Here is an 18,558-nt window from a genome sequence, read left to right on the forward strand (position 1 = left end):
TAAAGAACATACCGAAAAATCTAGAGTTACATTCAATTCCATAGAAATCATCAGTTTGAGAGTTACTGAAGCTAACAATTAGGGCAAATAAAAATACCTGTTAAGTTCTATTATCTGTGTGCAATATGCCCTGGGGATGAGGGTTAGATAGAGATGACAATAAAGGGAAAGATTTGAAACTAAGATTTTTTTTTAAGGAAAAGCAATAATTACAACAAAATTTTATTTGAATGACCTCTCTACAAAACTTCAGGGACTATAAAGTAGCTACTAGAGATTTCCTTGAATTTATGAACATGATTTGTACTGCCCAGTCTCACTAATATGCCCCACCCCTTTTTCCATCTGGTGAACATTTGCTCTTCCTCCTCAGTCCAGCAGAACTGTCACTAGAGCTGGCTCCCAGAGCTGAGTTAGCTGTTTACTCACTGCTCCATGAAATTTACGGAATAATATTCAAGGTAAAGTCCTGAGTGCAATAGGATCTCCTGTTTAAGGAAGTCGAATTACAGCTGCTCCTCCCCCACCCTCCAGATTCTAGTGTCCATCATAGCCTAAAGTGTGAAACACCCGCACTGGAGAAAGAGCAGTGTTCCCCATATGAACAAGGTGGTGGAAGTTTGAAGGTTGATTGAGTGAGAGATGCATTGCTTTGGAGAGCTTTGTCATATGGCAACTTCAGGTTGCTAGGTCAACCCCAATGGGAAGGCAGTTTCAAACCTCTATAGCATCACAGTTGGTAATGTCTCTTTGGCCAAATCCTGTCTCAACATTACACTTCAACTATGAAGTGTGGGATAAGAATAGTAGCAAAGTCACTTTGCAAAGGGGATATGCCTGGACGCAGGAAACATGTGCCCACTCTTTATAGTCTACAATAGCAATGGTTGGTATTTTGTCTACCATTTCAGCCACACCATCTGTGGTCAGAATTATTCTTTAAAACAGATCTGATCACCTCACTCATAGAAATTTGTGAAATTGTTACTAACATTAAGATAAAGTTAAAAGTATCAGTCATGGCAACCAGGATCTATTGTCCTCTGGTCATATTCCTATATCTGATTATTACTGTTCCTACACATGGTACAAACTGGCCCAGACAGAGTCACAGAAATTTTCCCTTGTGTAAGACATAGTTACTAACCCGTGGAATTCACAGTCTTATTATAGAGATGTATATTTTAAAAATGCAATTACTCAAGCAATAATTGAGTGATGGCTGCAAAGTTTATGGCACTGAGAATGTGTCTGGAGAGCCTCCCTCGTCTGATATAGATGTGGCACAGGTATGCCAGACTTTTCCAGGTAAGAAATAGAGAGACCAGACAGTACGCTTGGTAGAGGGACCATGTTTGCAATCAAGATGGAAAACAAAACACAAAACCTCCTTCTCTTGGGTGGAAAGAGGCTTGAATCTGGGAAATGCTAGAGGAAGCCTGGCATTGCTCATCTGTAGGTAAAAGGAATCTAGAGAAGATGATATGGAAGAGGTAGGTGGTTTGTAATGATTTTATAATATAACCTAAAATCAATCACTGAAGTACTTCTGAAAGGAAGAATTCTCATTATTCTTACTTGAAAAGAACTGGTTTTTAATATCAGAGTAAGAATAACAGGTATGGAGCAAAGGTTACTTCATGTTTAAAAGGAGGTGATGACAGGGGTGATGAAAGATATTAGATGTTCAGTCTATGCGTGTACCTCAAAAAAAAAATGTGAGGGTGACATGTGGTCACAGGGTGTGGAAAGATTACTCAAAAGGGACACGGCTAGCGACATAAGGAATGTTCAAATGCTCTTTAACAACTTAGTTAAAACAAAAGAAGAAGGATGTGATCATTAACTTCCTGGCAGCAGCAGCCATGCTTCGGGAGAGGGTGTCTCTGGCTTGGGTTTCCTGTGTCATTATGCCCTCTGGGAACTTCATGGTCCCTGTTCCCAGGACTGGCACTAAAGAATCAAAATTGAAAATATGTCATCTGGGAGATTTTCCAGGTCCCTGGCAGGTAGTGAAGTTTGACTTGAGTGCCAGTGTGCATTCCTCCATGGTCCTTCAGTAGGAGGACTGATGTATTAAAACAGAATTGACTCTGCTAATATTTTATGAAAACTATGTCCTGGAAAGAGAGAATATGTTTGTGTTCTAAAAACTTCTGTTTGTGTGGAGCAATAGAAACTATTGACCTAAGTTTCTCTTGTGTTGTTTTTCTTTCTAGTTTGTTTGTTTGTCATCTTATAAAAGCATCCTGTGGCATATGTTAAGTTTCTAACACGGCGACAGCAAACATTTAGAAGTACTTTAATTTTAAAAGCAACACACACACACACACACACACACACACACACACACACACACAGAGAGAGAGAGAGAGAGAGAGAGAGAGAGAGAGAGAGAGAGAGAGAGAGAGAGAGAGAGAATGTCTTGCTTCCCTCATGTGAATTTCGGCTTCCCAGTATACATACATAATTGTCTAAATTAAATGGTTGAAAAAGTTTCCCATGCTTCTGAATGCAAACTACTTAGGCATGGCCTCTCAAACGTATCCACTATAATGAAGGGGAGACAAGCTTCAGAAAAACGAAGAGAAGGAGTAACAACCAGAAAAACCTGAATGGCATAAGACTGGAGAAACAGTATGACTCAGGAGGTAACAAAAAACCACTCCACTTTCTCATATGGGTGTTATAAAACGACATTAAATGCATGCTGAGCCAGAGAGCACAGGGCTCTTTAGCACATGGCTCACCACTGAATTTTTGTATGGCAACAGGATCAGGTATAACCAAGGTAATGTACTAAGCTCATCTGGGTTGCCAATTCTTTTTTTAAAAAAATTATATTGTATTGATCAATTGATTGATTGGTTGATTGACTCTCTCTCTCTCTCTCTCTCTCTCTGTGTGTGTGTGTGTGTGTGTGTGTGTGTGTGTGTGTGTGGGCGCACTTGTGATTGTGTGTGTGTTTATGTAAATCAAAAGAAACTTACAGTATTCCGTTCTCCTTTCCCCATGTGGGTTCCAGGGATCTAACTTAAGAGGTTTCAGGCTTGGCAGTAAGTACATTTACCTGATGAGTCATCTTGCCTGCCTGTTTGCCTGATTCTTAAGGTTCCCACAAGTTTTCTACATATACTTCATGAACACATTCACTGTCAATTTACCCTGAGGGAAAGAATGCACAGAAGAGTCTTTGCCTCATGGAGCAGAAGAATATGAAACTCTGGCCTGTGTTTCTATACAGGCTGGGCTGGTTTCATTAGGTTAGTGAGCTGGACATACCTGGACTTGCTTCACTGATTTACAGTTCAATGTATATTTGTGAGACAGCTACTCATCAATCTCCCCCTCTCTCTCCCTTCCCTTTCCTTCCTTATTTATATTAATTCAAAACTTTGTATATCTGGCTAGCCATTTCACAGACATGAATGCTTAAAACAATGTCAGAAAACATTGAATGGAGCCATGTAGCAACCCATGTAGCCTGGATAAATAAAAAGTTACTGTCTCTGAACTTGTTCATCACCAGTGAAGCCTCTTCACAGGCCACAGATGCTGTCAGCTGTCATTGCATTTTTGTTCTGGTTGGCAGGAGTTTAAATAATGCTATGATATTTCTACTGACATCTTGGGAATCGATCAATAGCATCTCCCTTTCACAGTGTCCTCCTTGGGGCATAATTATCTTGTGCCATGTTTCTCTCCCTTCCCCTTTTCCTTCTGGCTCTGAGGAATGCCACTGGGAAACTATTCAGCATTTTGGAGAATCTTCTGTATCTCTTGGAAGGTCGTTGATCTCAGTAGCGTACCATAATTATCCTCATAGGTAATTGTATATTCGGATGCTGAGAAACAATCACACAAACAATCTCATCATAGTATAAGAAAACTTTACAAAGGCATCAGACATTCCCCATTGTTCCTCCGGATGTTTTTTTAATATTTTGACCTTTTAACTCTTTCCTATAAAAATAAGACCATTTCATGTCAAAGACGCCCTACTAACTAGGTTTAGAGATTCACTTCATTTCTAAGACTCAAACTTCACCATGACTACTTTGTGCTTACTGTGAGCATCAGTGGAGACAGTTGGCACATTGATAACAGAGATCTCTTGATGACCTCTGTGGTTCTACCTGTTCTTAGAGGTGACCTGTGTGGGCATTGTAAACACAGTCTTTCCCAGAGAACTACTTTTGTAATCTCTACCAAATTTTCAACCTTCTGAGACAGATCATTTTAGGGTTAAAATATCAGGTCTTCCCTCAAAGTAAAGCTAGATTATGGGGAGATCTTACAATCGTGTCTTCTTAAAGGCTGATATTTTCAGTCAGACTGATCAATCATACCATCAACTTAAGTGAATGACACCAACAACTGAGTTGGAAATGGGATGTAGAGCAGAAACACTCTCTTACCTTCTCATGTGGTGGAAGGCAATCTTAGGACTAAGAGGCACCAAAAAGATTCAATTTGAAGTAAATTTTGACATATCCAAAAAGTATAAATTTCTGAGACTTATTTATTGTTTGCATGGCTATATGCCCCATACTCATAATGTGAATACCATGACACAAATTCAAACAATACATACTGAAGGATTTAATGAATGGACTAATCTTTGGACACACCATGCATATATAATTCCTATGGGATCTCCTTGTCTGGGGGGCTCTATCTTCATCAGACAGTTCAAAAGTCCTGCCACCTGTTGCTATAGCAACAAGCATGGCTCTATCAACTCTTATCCAAAGATAAGAGTCAATTACTTATCAGCTCTCAATTGATTAATAAACAAATCAATAGAGCCTCCTAACAAGCTCCCAGGCTCTGCCACAGGGCTTCAAGTAAGTAAGTAAACAAACAAACAAACAAACAAACAAAAAGTCCCTGATCTTAAAACACACTCAGCTTTCTTCCACATAAACAACAAAGGGGATATAAGAGATTAACTGCGCAGTAGCAGCTTGATAAAGCAACCCATATGCTATTTTAGACAGTTTAAACATTTATTCCTCCATAACATCTATTTTTAAAATAATCACAAAAGAAAATCTACTTCTATGTAAATGTTCTCATAGACCCAATCTTTGTCTGGGTCCTGTTCTCTTCATAACTTGGAACAGGTCTCTACATATTTGCTTTCTCCAACAGGTCTTTTCAGAATCCAATAGGATTAGTAAAGCTGTACTGTTAAGTGGCACTAGAAGGCAACAACCTGGTAACCAAAGAGTGACAGTTTTCTGAATTTCAACCACATGCAAACTGCATGTCACTTCTATGGCTTACCCCATTCACCAAACATCTTTTCAATGCTCTGACACATTGTACTATATTTTATGCACTTTTTGACAAATTATTCACTATATTAATACTTTCAACTCTATTTTTAGGATATTAAACTAACTCTCCTTCATATGCATTCCTATGAAACTAAAAGAAAAAAATGGCCTTTAGAAAAATATAAATGCCATTTTGGGGGAATTCTTGATGGCAATAAAAACTAGAAGTTTTATAAAGTTGATCATTGCTGGCATCTTAACACTTACTGGAATCATAACGACTTCTATGGTAGGACTATTGGCTCTTCAGCAGGGAATACAAACAGCTCCATTTACCAATGAGCCACCTAAGAATATTTCAAGGATGGAAAGAATCCAAGAAAAAACAGACATAGATTTTTTCCAGAAAGCCTGGATGCAATTAATGATAGCATAGATTAGATTGGACAACAAAGGCAAGCTATTAAATATTGATTGCCATTATAATTAGCTTATGTTTGTATCTCTGCTTTACCTTACAGTGATAATATAAATATCCAAGGAAATTTGTTACGAACTATCTAAATGGAGTATAGCCTCAACACAGTTGTATTGTTTATCTTAAACAGTTACATCAAGAAATATAGTCATTAGAATATTCTAATTCTAATTCATTTGTCAACAATATCTGACCAATAATTTTGCAGATAAGTTGTGAAGTACATTATAATGTCTCAATTCTTTTAATATTTTACATAATCGGGCTACTAAAATCTTGATAAATTTAATATTAATTTAAATATTATTTGCTGTCATTCTTTTATTATTTTCTAATTGGCTGACTCTGCATTCAAAGAATCCAGAGGTGACTGACAGTTCTAGAAAAAGGTAGTTATATCACCATGGTGCTACAGAATGAAAAGGGGAGAGAGAGGTGCTGGGGTCTACATGGTCTGTAATTTCTTACTCAAACACAACTCTTGACTAAGATGTAGTAATGAGACTTAAAAAAAAAAACAAAAACACTCCACTCATGAGATTAACCCTAAGAGGAATGTCTCCAGGGCAAAACAACACCACAGGGGCAAAGAAGTACAGAAGAACTCAGATAAGGGGTCAAAGATACTGTTTGTCAAGCTCTTTCTGCAATGCTATCCCTGGTAGCTATTTTAAAAATATATAAACAGCAGTGGGAAAAATTAAAATGGTTCTTGAAGTGAATCTAGAGTCTTAAGTCTATCTACCACTACCTGCCTTTCAAGTTCCAGGCATCAGAGGCCCATGATTCATTGTTTTGGGTTTAAGAGCTTGAACAGCAAGGCTAAAACTTAGTGTGTGGCAGAAATACAGAATATACAGGACAAGGAACTCACACACAAAGGAATAGTTTACTTGGGATCAACTAAATAAACATGCATGATAGTATAAAAGAAATAGGCAGCTAATCACTCTTAGGTAGCCTGAAGAACACAGAAATAGTCATGAATGCATTCAGGTTGATTTCTTTGACAGTTGGATACAGAAGAGACAAGACCAAACAAACAAACACAAACAAAGAAACCAATGGACAGAAAATGAATGAAGAATGAGGTGGAAACTAAAGTGCAGAGTTATAGATTTGTAGATGTTTAGTGCAATGGGATGAAAAGGTGGACCATGGACACATGGACACTGCTTGTTGCCGGCAATGTGTCAGCAATTCACATGCACTAATTAGCTCCTGTAAGGTGATTATTTCATTTAATCTTTGTGACAACTTTCTATGATAGGTATTATTATCTCAGTTTTTCAATGATAAAATCAAGTCCCAGAGAGGTGAAGCGATTTATCTAAGGTCATAATTGTTTTAAGAAGAGAGCCAGGACTCAAACCCAAGTCAGCCTGACTCCAGAATGCAATCATTCATGAACAGTTAATAACAGAAAAAGGATATAGAATGAAAACTCTGAGGTTTCAAGTGTAGAAAAGTTTAAAAGGGGAGAAGACAGATAAAGGTTTTGGTCCCACCTCCAGTAGTTTCTTAGAGGGACAATAAGTGTCTCCACTGCCCTGTGTTCTTTTAGATTTAAATTTTAAGGAACAAATTTCTTCAGATTGAGTTGTAAGACTTATCATCCCTTTGTGGGAGCCATTACATACTCAGTGTATATTCTTTTGAAAACTTCAAAAGCAGACTCTAGCATCTGGGACAAATTTATAAGTTTTTACATCATATTTCCATTCTTGAATAAACTGGTTTTTATCATAGTTCTGTTCTTAAATGAAATGCTATGGGAATACTATTGAGTATTAATCCTGTATTGTTTCCTTCTTTGATGCCTCTACTGTTGTTGCTTCTATTTGGATAAAGCCCCCTCTTCACTTACCCACTCTCCACAGAGCTGCTCATCCTGGGTCAGCCCCCTCTTTCTCTTGCTCACACTCCATACCAGCTATACATCATGGATCAAATGGTCTGGTCTGGTAAAAACCGTTTCAAGAGGATTTTGGAGCTGGGGTATACACTCATGTTCATGCTTGAAGTCATACATGATTCTGTTTTTTTTTCACACTTAATCATTTGACAAAGCATCCCAACTCTCCCTTTAAATTTTATCTACCATCTAACCACCTCATAATACTTAAACCCATTAGTACCCTTGTCCACACCCCATCATTTCTTACTTGGATAATTACAATAGCCTCTAAACAGGTACCCCTGATGTCACTCATACTTTCCACAGTCCAGCCAGCAATCCTGTTGAAAAGAAATCAAAAAGTAAAACCCAGGATTCCTTTCTGTGGTCTGTAAAGCCTAATGTGATTACCACCACACTGCTATGTCCTTTGAGTGTTCCCATAAACATCTCTCCCTTTATTTACCCTGTCCAATTGCAGTGGCTTCCCTGTAACTCATCAAAACTACCAGATAGAGCAGGACCTGATCTCTCTCTCTCTCTCTCTCTCTCTCTCTCTCTCTCTCTCTCTCTCTCTCTCTCTCTCTCTCTCTCACACACACACACACACACACACAATTACAGTATTAGGGAAGGTGAGGAAGAAGACTCATGAGCTCAAGGCCAGCATTGGGAACATAGCATGTTCAAAAGCAGCTAGAACATAGAATGGCTCTGTTTCAAAGATTACAAAACAAAAACAAAACCACCAAATATGATCGAAGATCTTCACAATGATGGCTCTAGTTGCCTGGAAGATCCTCCCCCATGTCCATGTGGTGTTTTTCCCCATTTTACAGGTTAGCAGTAAGCTTGTCCTGACTACCCCTACAAAGCAAATCCACCCATCCATTTCCAGGTACTTGTTTTAAAGTTCGGTTTTTATTTCATGTCTTTAATGCATAATCAAAGCTCTCATCCTAAAGGGAACAATTCTGGAGTCATTGTGAGTGGCCATGGCCTGGAAATACAGATTTAGACAATCCCAAAATACATGTTCCAGTGTGGAAGCAGCTTCATAGTTTCTCTCTCTCTCTCTCTCTCTCTCTCTCTCTCTCTCTCTGTGTGTGTGTGTGTGTGTGTGTGTGTCTGTCTCTCTCTCTCTCTCTCTGTCTCTCTCTCTCACACACACACATAAAGTCATAATGCAAGGAAAGCTTAAAACACATTGGCAGGTCCATCAGAGAGGCAGTTAAAGTGAGATGGGGAAAGTTTTCTATAGGCCCAAGATGCTATCTGAGCTTTTGAGCTTTTGGATTGGTGGCAGCTAGTGAGCTAAGTTAAGAGATCCTGAAAGGTTTTTTTGTTTGTTTGTTTGTTTGTTTGTTTGTTTTTTCTATTTATCAGATGTTTGTCCTAACAGAGAGGTGAGTAAGGAATGGGCTATTCCAGAGGATTAGAAGTAGCCTAGGATGAGGTAATTTACCTCTGGACCTACAACCTTCTGCTATCTCCACAGCACTGACATTCGAACCAGTCAATCAGGCTCTGTAGACAGTTTCTTTTCATGTGTTTGTTTTTCCAATATATATGTGTGTATGCCTTCAAGTTATATGGATACACCATGTGTACAGTACCCTCAGAGGACAGTACATCATGTGTACAGTACCCTCAGAGGCTGGATTCCCTAAAGCAGGACTTACAAGTGATGTCAGCTGCCGTGTAGGTGCTGAGAATGAAATCCAGGTTGTCAGGAAGAGCAGCCAGTGCTCTTAACTGCTAATCCATCTCTCCAGGCTGACTTACTTTGTAATACTAATCACTATTTTATATACTATAAAGATGTATTTGTTTGCTTCTTAGCCTGAATAAAATTTTGTCTATTTAGACCACACTTTGTATCTCATGGGATAGATTCATAGAAAATGCTCAATAAATATTTGGAAACTGAATGAATCAAAACTGAAAGCTCCCAACGAAGATTTGGATATTCACATTCTTCTTAGATATAAGGTGGATTTCTTTTTACTCAAATGGAGCCACACATGTAGAAATTGTGGGTTCCACATCATTTCTACTCTCACGCATGTCTATGTCCAGGTGCACATGACTATAGAAGAAATGATAAGGGAAGTTCCAGTTTAGTGTTCTCAAGGGTGAGGGGCCTTTGCTGCACACTCTCCTTCATCTTACCATGAAAGAGTACATGAGTGAGGAGGCAAAGACAATATGTATTCAAAGGTGAGATGTGCAAAACGGTGCTCTTCCCGATCTGTGCTCAGATCTAACATCTCAGCACCTGAGAATGTGACTGTATCCAGAGCTAAGGTCTTTGAAGAGGACATGTACTGCATGAGATCATTATGACAATGTCTACTAAAATAGGACTGACATCATCAAAAGGGGAAGAAATTAGTACATGGACATTTCTAGAAGGACGGCATCGTGAAGCTAATAAAGAAAAGATGAGCATCTTCATGCAAAGAAGAAAGGATATGGTAGGAGCCCTCACGAAGCCTCCACTTGGATGTTAGGCTCCCAGAAGTGTATGGAATCCATTACTTCTGTGGAAGACAATGTATCTGTCTTTGGCAGCTCTAGTGAAGTTCTACCGACATCAAGATGGACAGAAACATCACCCCTGAGTGAAGATGTGCTTGATGTCCTTGGCTGCTGGCTTAACTATAGACTTCAGATGGAGAGGGCTGTGACTTGAGGTAATGTAGTGCAATATCTCTTTGTTATGACAGTTTATCCTGTATTCAAGGATAATACTTATAAGAAATAAAGCCACCAAATTGTTTGAGAGGATAAAGCAAACCATGATGAATTCTTTGAATATGCACTTGAGCCTTAATATAGAAAATACTGTTCATGGTTTACATGTGTAAGTATAATATAAGGAGACATAAGACATCTGGGTATAACTAAGATATACTACATATATGAACAAAAGTTTCAAAGAACAAATCAAAACTAAAATTTTAAAAATACTAGTGGTATTTGAGGGGTAGGCTTTCTTTTTGATGAAATGTGGCTTCTTTACTTTGCAGACAAGTTTATTTCACTGGCAGGTTTTATAGTTATCACTATCACTTCTGCTTACTGTCCTGTAACCTTGAGACAGCGTGTGAAGAAATCCCCATTTCAGACATTGAGCCCACCTATTTTGTTGTTCTGCTCCATCTATCTCCCTCCTCCTTGCCAGTCCTTTCCTGCATTGTTTCTCCATGCATTATTTGGTGTAATCCTTCAGGGAGGCAAGGTCAGGATTGGAAGAAAGAGGGGCAGGCAATAAGAAGCAAACATTCCAGTTCTTTCCATTCCATTCCAACCCCTATGGAATAATGCATCATAAAACTGAAGCACAGTCATTAAAGCTTCAAATGTTTGCAGGAACATCTGCGTATTGGGCATGAGGTGTAGATGAGGCCTGGGAGACAACCAACAGGAGCAGGGCTAACTCAAGTAGCAAGACGGGAAGTCATTAATTATATGTTCAGCTGAACAAATCCATTTGGTGAATTGCAACCATAAAAGCAGTGTGATTATGAGCGTTAGGACTAGAGACTGCATTTCATCTTGTAACTCAGAAGGTGCTACTTGCCGCCCATATTCTGTAATCTCGTTTGTACCTTAGGAATACAGGCTGCTTTGTAATAAATGTCTGATGTAGACCTTAAAGCTCCAGAAAACAGTTGAAAGAAATTGTAGGAGAAAGTCGTCATGACCCATTATAAAGCAGTAATCTACAAAGCAAATCCAGACTTCTCAAATATATTAATAATTACATGATTGTTGCTAATGAAAAAAACTTCCTAGACATTAAAAATAGGTTTGTCACATAGATGTTTTAAAATTATGCCTTGGGGGTACTGTGCTTGCTGAAGACTCAGGTTCAATTCCCAGTACCACATTGAGTGGCTCACAACCACCGGTATCTCCAGCTCCAGAGGATTCAATATCTCTGGTCTTCTTGAGCACCTGTGCATATGTGTATATACCCCATACAGACACACATGTCAAATTAAAAATAATAAAAATAAATCATGAAAATAATTTAAACTGCCTAAGTTCTGAGGAATGATATATGCTCAGATAGCTGAAGGAGGATGGTAAATAATGGTCAGAGACTAGAGGCATCCATGAAAATACCCACAGCCTGTAATGGAAGACTGATGCAAAGGAAACACCAGCTCAATGTGATGGTAATTTTATAGCTCTATTTATCTTCTTTTTGACTTTTCTTGCTTGTTTTTCAAGGGTTTCTTTGTGCAACAGCCCTACCTATCCTGGAATTTGCTTTGAAGACATGGCTGGGCTTGAACTCACAGAGATCCACCTGCCAAGTGCTAGGATCAAAGGTGTGTGCCACAAAACCTGGGTAGCTCTATTTACTCTTCAGCGCACTAAAGAAAGCATGGCATTGCAGGGGAAGCCTGCTGAGGCCTTATGGAATCTCCACAGAGGTTCTAAGCAAGCAACAACTCCAGAACTGGGCAGACTCCATGGACAGTACTGTAGTGGGAAGGGTGACAGGTGGAATCGGAACAGCACAGCCTCGAACCCCATGACATTTTAATGTGTGTGTGTGTGTGTGCAGAAAACTGCAGCAGCAGAGGTTTTTGCAGGTATGCTGCAGTTGTTGAAACACTCTGAATACCCAGCACAGGGAATTATATTTGTCCTTCAAATTATTTTTGCAAATTACAGAAAAGTACCTTCCTATAATTTATAAGTATATGGAGAATTGAAAATAGTAGTAAAGCTGACATTTATTAAAATCCATTTAAAAGAGAAACAGGGAAGAGTCGTTTTATTTCTCTGAAGAACTCTATGGAGAGCAATCTGGTACTTGCCATCTGGTGTATCACCTCCTACTTGGAGGAGCATCCATTCCATAATCCTGCGAATTATCCTTCTTCCTACAGTGTTCACTGGCTCCCAACATTTTACACTTTGTCCCTTTGATAACAATATCATGAAATATCCCTGGGAGTTCTACTAGTGCTACATTCTATTTGCAGTTGCCAAACAGCATTGTTTCCTATGGGATAGTGTCACCCTTTTCCTTACAACCACCGTTCTCATTTACATTGAAGAACCATTCCCATAAGTGCAATCTACTTTCCATACATGGCCCAACTTCCTGCATTAATGAGCCAGTCTTCTCTGTGAGGAAACCTTCTTCATGTGAATCTACCCACATCCATTGTGCTCATCTTGGCAGAAGTTATAATGAAATGTTCACAGATACTCAGAAGGCAGTTGTGCTTTCTCTGTGGCAATTTGCAGCCAAACCTGTGAGATTATGATGTGACCCATGGTAAAGCCCCTCCCTCTCAACAAGGGAGAGGGCGCCATCCCTCACCTCAGGTTAATTCCTGATGAGCAACCTGAAGAGCAACATGTCAAAGCCTACTCCTCTGGGTGGCTGAGTCACTGCCTTACCCACAAGGCCTTCTTCACCGAGTCTAACTCACCCTTAATGCTCTGGATTTGTAAACCAGAGGAGTGATAGGAAAAATTATGAAAAACCTCAGGCATTTATTTTATTATAGGGTCAGAATATCCTGATCTTGGAACCTCCTTCCAAAAGTTTCTGTGCTTTTATGTGCATGGTCATTTGGCAGTACTCTGTGAAATGTCTCAGACACTGAATGTAAATCTAAAAGGGAATACTGATAAACAGTAGTTCCCGCTGCCTGTGGGGACTCATTCTGAGACCTCTAGTGGGTGTTTGAAATTATTGATAACACTTAACTACATAGCTAAGAGGCTTCTGCCTTGACATATCTACTTGTGATAAAGTTTAGTCAACAGGCAGAGGAAGACAATAATAGTAAAAATAAGAGCACAGTATACTGTAATAATAGTTTGTGACATATATATATGTATATATATATACATATATATGTATATATATACATATATACATATATATGTATATATATACATATATATATATATATATATATATATATATATCCTCTCTCAAAATATCTTACTGAGCCAGCCATGGTTATGCATGCCTTTAATCCTATCACGAGAGGCAGAGATGGGTAGGATCTTAGTTTACGGCCACACTTTCTCATAAAAACAAATGAACAAAACAAAACCTACAGTATCTTATCTTATTGTATTCTGCTCATGATTTTTGTATGAAATGAGATGATACCATACTTTTTAAGCATGCTGCAAAAGCAGAGTCCTGGAAAAGAGGGAACTGCCGTGACCACAGTTGAACTGGAATACTGGTGACCAATGCAAATACAGAGCTCTTAGGTGTCAGTGTTGTATCTAAACAACCTCATCAGTGCTCAGTCCAATGCTCTTACCTTTCATCTTGCATTTGCTTTTGACATTTCCCTTTTTATGCCATCATCTATTTAACTACACAGAACTACAGCTCCATTAAATAATGGAGTCCAGTAATTAACTACACACAACTATAGCTTGACTATATAATCAAGTCGAGTAATTAACCTCACAGAACTATAGCTCGATTAAATAATTGAGTCAAATAAAGCATAAACATTTCTCACAATTGCTCATTTTTAAGGTGCTTCCAGACATTGTTCCTAGGCAAAAATCCTTACTTATTTAAAAACTAAGAATGCATGTAAATGTCCTGAGACCAAAAATACCCACTGATGGGGGAGGGGGCGAGAATTTGGGGGAGGTTAGCCTCCTCCAGAAGTCAAGGCTTTGAACTTTGACCATCTGTTTTTTTTTTTTTTATCGAGCTACCTTCTGCTGCTAGTGTCCTCTGCATACATCCCAAGTATGTAGTGGGTTTGCTGTGAACACACAGTGGGAAAAAAACAAAACAAAACAAAAAAGAAACAAAACCCAGGTTTTAAAATCAAATGCAGCATTACTCATTTGAGTTACGAAATTCAAGTGCATCATTGAAACCTAAATGGGTTTGGTCTGGCATGGTATATGAAGACATAATAAATAAAATATATCCGTTTTACAATTTTATAAACTTTACCATAAAAATACTTACACATAAATGAAAACATTGTACACCATAATTAACCAGACCTAAAATCTATACAACTCACCAAATTTCTATATATAGTCATTCTATATGTAGTCATTCAGAATGGAAGCTGAGGAGCTCCACATTAAATTTTATACTTTTCAATATCGAATATATTTTATAGATGTATCTCCCACCAAAAACAACAACAACAACAAAATCAACAGTAGAATCTAGGGGAACAATTAACTGTATAATCTCTTTTGTAACTCATGCAATCACTGTCACTCAGCCTGTCTTGCTTTCTTTATGTTCTATTCTACTCACAGAGATACATGTGTTTACACACATGCACACAGATGCTATTGGCTAGATTCTGCATATGAGAGGGAACATATTTTTTTCTGAGATTTCATGATTTCCTTTAATATTACACATTCTTGCTTGATCTGTTTTCCTATAAAGTTTTAACATAATTTTTCTTTATAACTGTATAGTATTCATATATATATAAAACACACCACACACACACACACACACACACACACACACACACACACATATATATATATTTATCAACATTTAATTATCCATTCATCAGCTGATGGACAACTAGGTTGACCCAATCCTAAAGCAAATGAAGCATCAACAAACATGTGAGTGTGAAGAGCTCTATGGTGTGCACCTCTCTGGTTCAACTCTGCCCAGGACTGAAACATCAGGGTCACATGGTAGTTCTAGTTTAAGTTTTAAGAATTCCACAATGGCTGTATTAATCTGTACATTCAATAACAGTGAATAAGCATTTCTCTCCACACCTGTTCCAACATTCATTGTCAGATTTGTTGATGATGGGCATTCCGACTGGGGTAAGATAAGTTCAGAGCAATTTTAATATATATTTTCTCGATGGTTAAGGACACCGGACTCTTTAAAACAGTCACTGGCCGTTTGTATTTCTTTTCCTATTTAGTTCACTTGCCTACTTGTTAATGGCTAAATATAAGGCACAAATACCTATGTATAGTATAAAATGACAGTCATAAAAACCACAGTATGGCTGACAAGAATCGGGTTTCCCCTTCATTCATCAGGACTGGGTTCTTACCTTCAAAGTCCACATCTCCAACTAGTTTTGTCTTTCCTGTTGTAGGATCTTGGACGTAATTGATACCCACATCAATGACTGTTGCGCCTTCTCTGACCATATCAGCCGTAATCAACCTGGGAATACCTGTGAATGGAAGAGTTGTGAGACTCTTGAATTTTAAATTTTGTCCAGTACTTAGACTTTGCTCTGTATTTTAAGAGTATATAACTATATCCTCTACAAGAAAGAGGCTAACTTCGTTCCGATTCTTGATCATCAGGTAGAAGGACAAAAGACAATGAAGGAAATGCATGGGACTTTTGAAGAGCAACCATTCTGGAGCTGTCCTTTCTCCTCACAGATTGCTTATCTGACCTGTCCTTGGGAGCACCTGTTTGAGCAGCATCCTTTCATCTAACAGGGAGTCACAGGGATAAGGTAGGCTCCCACTGTTTCAGAGTAGAGTAAACGCTACTTGGGTGTTGGGAAGATGGAAATGGAAAGGGATGTGATAATCATAATGTGTACTCCCACTGTGTGGTAAGCAGTACCACAATGCCATCTCATGAGCTCCACACAGACATATCTATCACCCTTTCCTGTTTCTCTTGGTTCCCATGACTACATAGGATCTGAAAGGTATAAGCTATGGTAGCTGTCCTCTTTATTACCCCATTCTGGTTGAAAAGAGAGATCTATAGAAATAACATGCCACTCTCTGTGATCTGGAACTACTTTTAAATTTTGTTTCAAGTGTGGCACTACTGGCTAACACGCAATAACACTGCAGCTGTTTTTTATGATTGTCTATTGAGTGAGCTCTGAACACTGATTTAACATACTTTATTATTTAACACACTTTATTATTATGTCTCATGTGTGTTTTGACTGAGTCCAGCTGGATACATCTGACTTAGGCAGTTTTGTAACCCGGGTCAGGTAAATTCTGACTGAAGTCATCTGAAGACATGACTTGTACGTGTGTCTAAAGTGGCTCGCCCACGGCTGTAGTTGATACTGAGGGTTGGGTAGGACCACTGGAGCACTGTGTGTGATCTGATCTCTGGCTGCTGAATGCCAAGCATGCAGAAGTAGAAGGGGGATGCTGCAAATCCTTGGAGGCTGGAATCCTGAGATAAGCTCAGTTCTTTTACATTCTTTTAGTGAACAAGTAAGGGAGCCCATTCAGATTCAAGACCCCCTTTTAGGTGAATCAAAGAACCAAAGAACGTGTGACATTCTTCACTCTGCACCTATGCTCTTGTGGGTGTCATGGCTGGTAGGTGATTCATTCACATTCCCATGCCCCTTGCAGGTAGCTCCTTAATATAATGAATTTAATATGAGATTCTTTTTTTAAAACCTATCTGCTCTGTGATTAGAGGAGTTCTTTTAGCACCCCAACTGTCCAAGTGAGCATTCCAAATGGTCTAAATGTCACGTTGTGACATAAAGTTCTTGGTGTAGGTGAGGTGTTTTAGCCTGTAAAAAGGTCAGTGCTAATACAGATGTAGCTACCACAGATGTTCCTTAATTGCATAGGCACCAGCATTTGAGATATGTCTTCCTTACATCTCAAGCAGTGAAATGGACTCATCCTTTATCAATCCTAATGTAGCCACTGGCCAGACTTCTCTCAGCCTCTGAAGACAGTCATGAAATCATGTTTCTTCTTTGTACAGGAAAAGGAGATATACACTGGTTACAGCTGTAGAGGACTTCCTCAAATGACAACATTTGTGGAATAGTTATTAAAATCCAGCTATTATACTTTTAAGCCAATATTAAAATCTATATTTAAGTACTGTGATATCTCAGACAATATCAGACTGGCAATAGACAGAAACCACAAATATTAAAGTACAAGGAAATTTGAACTGCAATAATTTCAAGAAAAATTACAAAATGGAAAAATGCAATTTATGTCTTTTTTAGATAAAGATATTTATATGTCCACTGTAAACATTTTGAATAATATTAAAAGTTTAAGACAAAAATAAAAGTAAGAATTTTCCTACCATCAGAAGATAATAAGTATTAGAATTTTCACTGTTTCTTTTTAGAATTTCAAAATATTTATTTAATAGATATAAAATATGCCTGAAATTCATAAGCATATATATGTGTATACATATCACTTCGTCCTTAAATCTAAACTGTGATCCTTTCCTGTTTCATCAATTAATTGAAACTTAAAAAATCAAATCAAATAACTCAACAAATGAATCGGTATTATTACTGCATTGTTTCCAATATTTTGTATTAATAGGACATTAATAGTGATGGTTACTTATATTCAAAAAACCATGAATATATTTTGAAGCATCAAACTTGCTGAAAATTTCCACGGGACCTTTGATAACAACTCGAATAGATGGGGCTCTAATGAAAGTACCTACTGAAAGAGTTGTAACTAGTTAAATAGTACACCCTAACACCGCTGATAACTGTGCCTATTAACAATATCCACAGAAGCCCATGAAGTCCTTTGTCTGATGTATTCATCAGCACCTCCTTCACATTTTTTAATCAAGAGCTTGGAAGCATGTGCTGGCACTGTGATAATGATTTCCTCTCTTGCTTTCCTTTCCATCTTATTCTGCTCTGTGTGGTATCAGGGCTGGGCTGATCTTACACAGATCTTATGTACCTCCTTGCTCTTTGGAACCCTGCCTGTCACAACCTTGAGAACAGGCTCAAGCTGTCCTACTGAAGCACATGATTCCCTAGATGGGGGATGGGTGACTCCATCTGAAGCAGATCTAGACTGATGAGCTTCTAGCCAACTACTAGCTGGTGGCAGATGTTTGAGCCTCCCAGAAAAAGCAGATGATTGGGTCAAAG

The 18,558-nt window shown here is 38.4% G+C and overlaps 1 protein-coding gene across 2 annotated transcripts in view; it reads right to left on the reverse strand.

Annotated features, from left to right (window-relative positions):
- The window catches only part of Mthfd2l (methylenetetrahydrofolate dehydrogenase (NADP+ dependent) 2 like), a 92,183-nt gene that overhangs the window by 3,772 nt on the left and 69,853 nt on the right, over nucleotides 1-18,558 (reverse strand). For both annotated transcript variants that reach the window (XM_051198063.1, XM_051198061.1), the window contains one exon: nucleotides 15,733-15,858. In XM_051198063.1, the coding sequence (XP_051054020.1) occupies nucleotides 15,733-15,858 (126 nt within the window). The remainder of the gene's footprint in view (nucleotides 1-15,732; nucleotides 15,859-18,558) is intronic.

Source organism: Phodopus roborovskii, unplaced genomic scaffold, assembly GCF_943737965.1.
Source record: "Phodopus roborovskii unplaced genomic scaffold, PHOROB, whole genome shotgun sequence".
In the NCBI taxonomy this organism is placed as follows: Eukaryota; Metazoa; Chordata; class Mammalia; order Rodentia; family Cricetidae; genus Phodopus; species Phodopus roborovskii.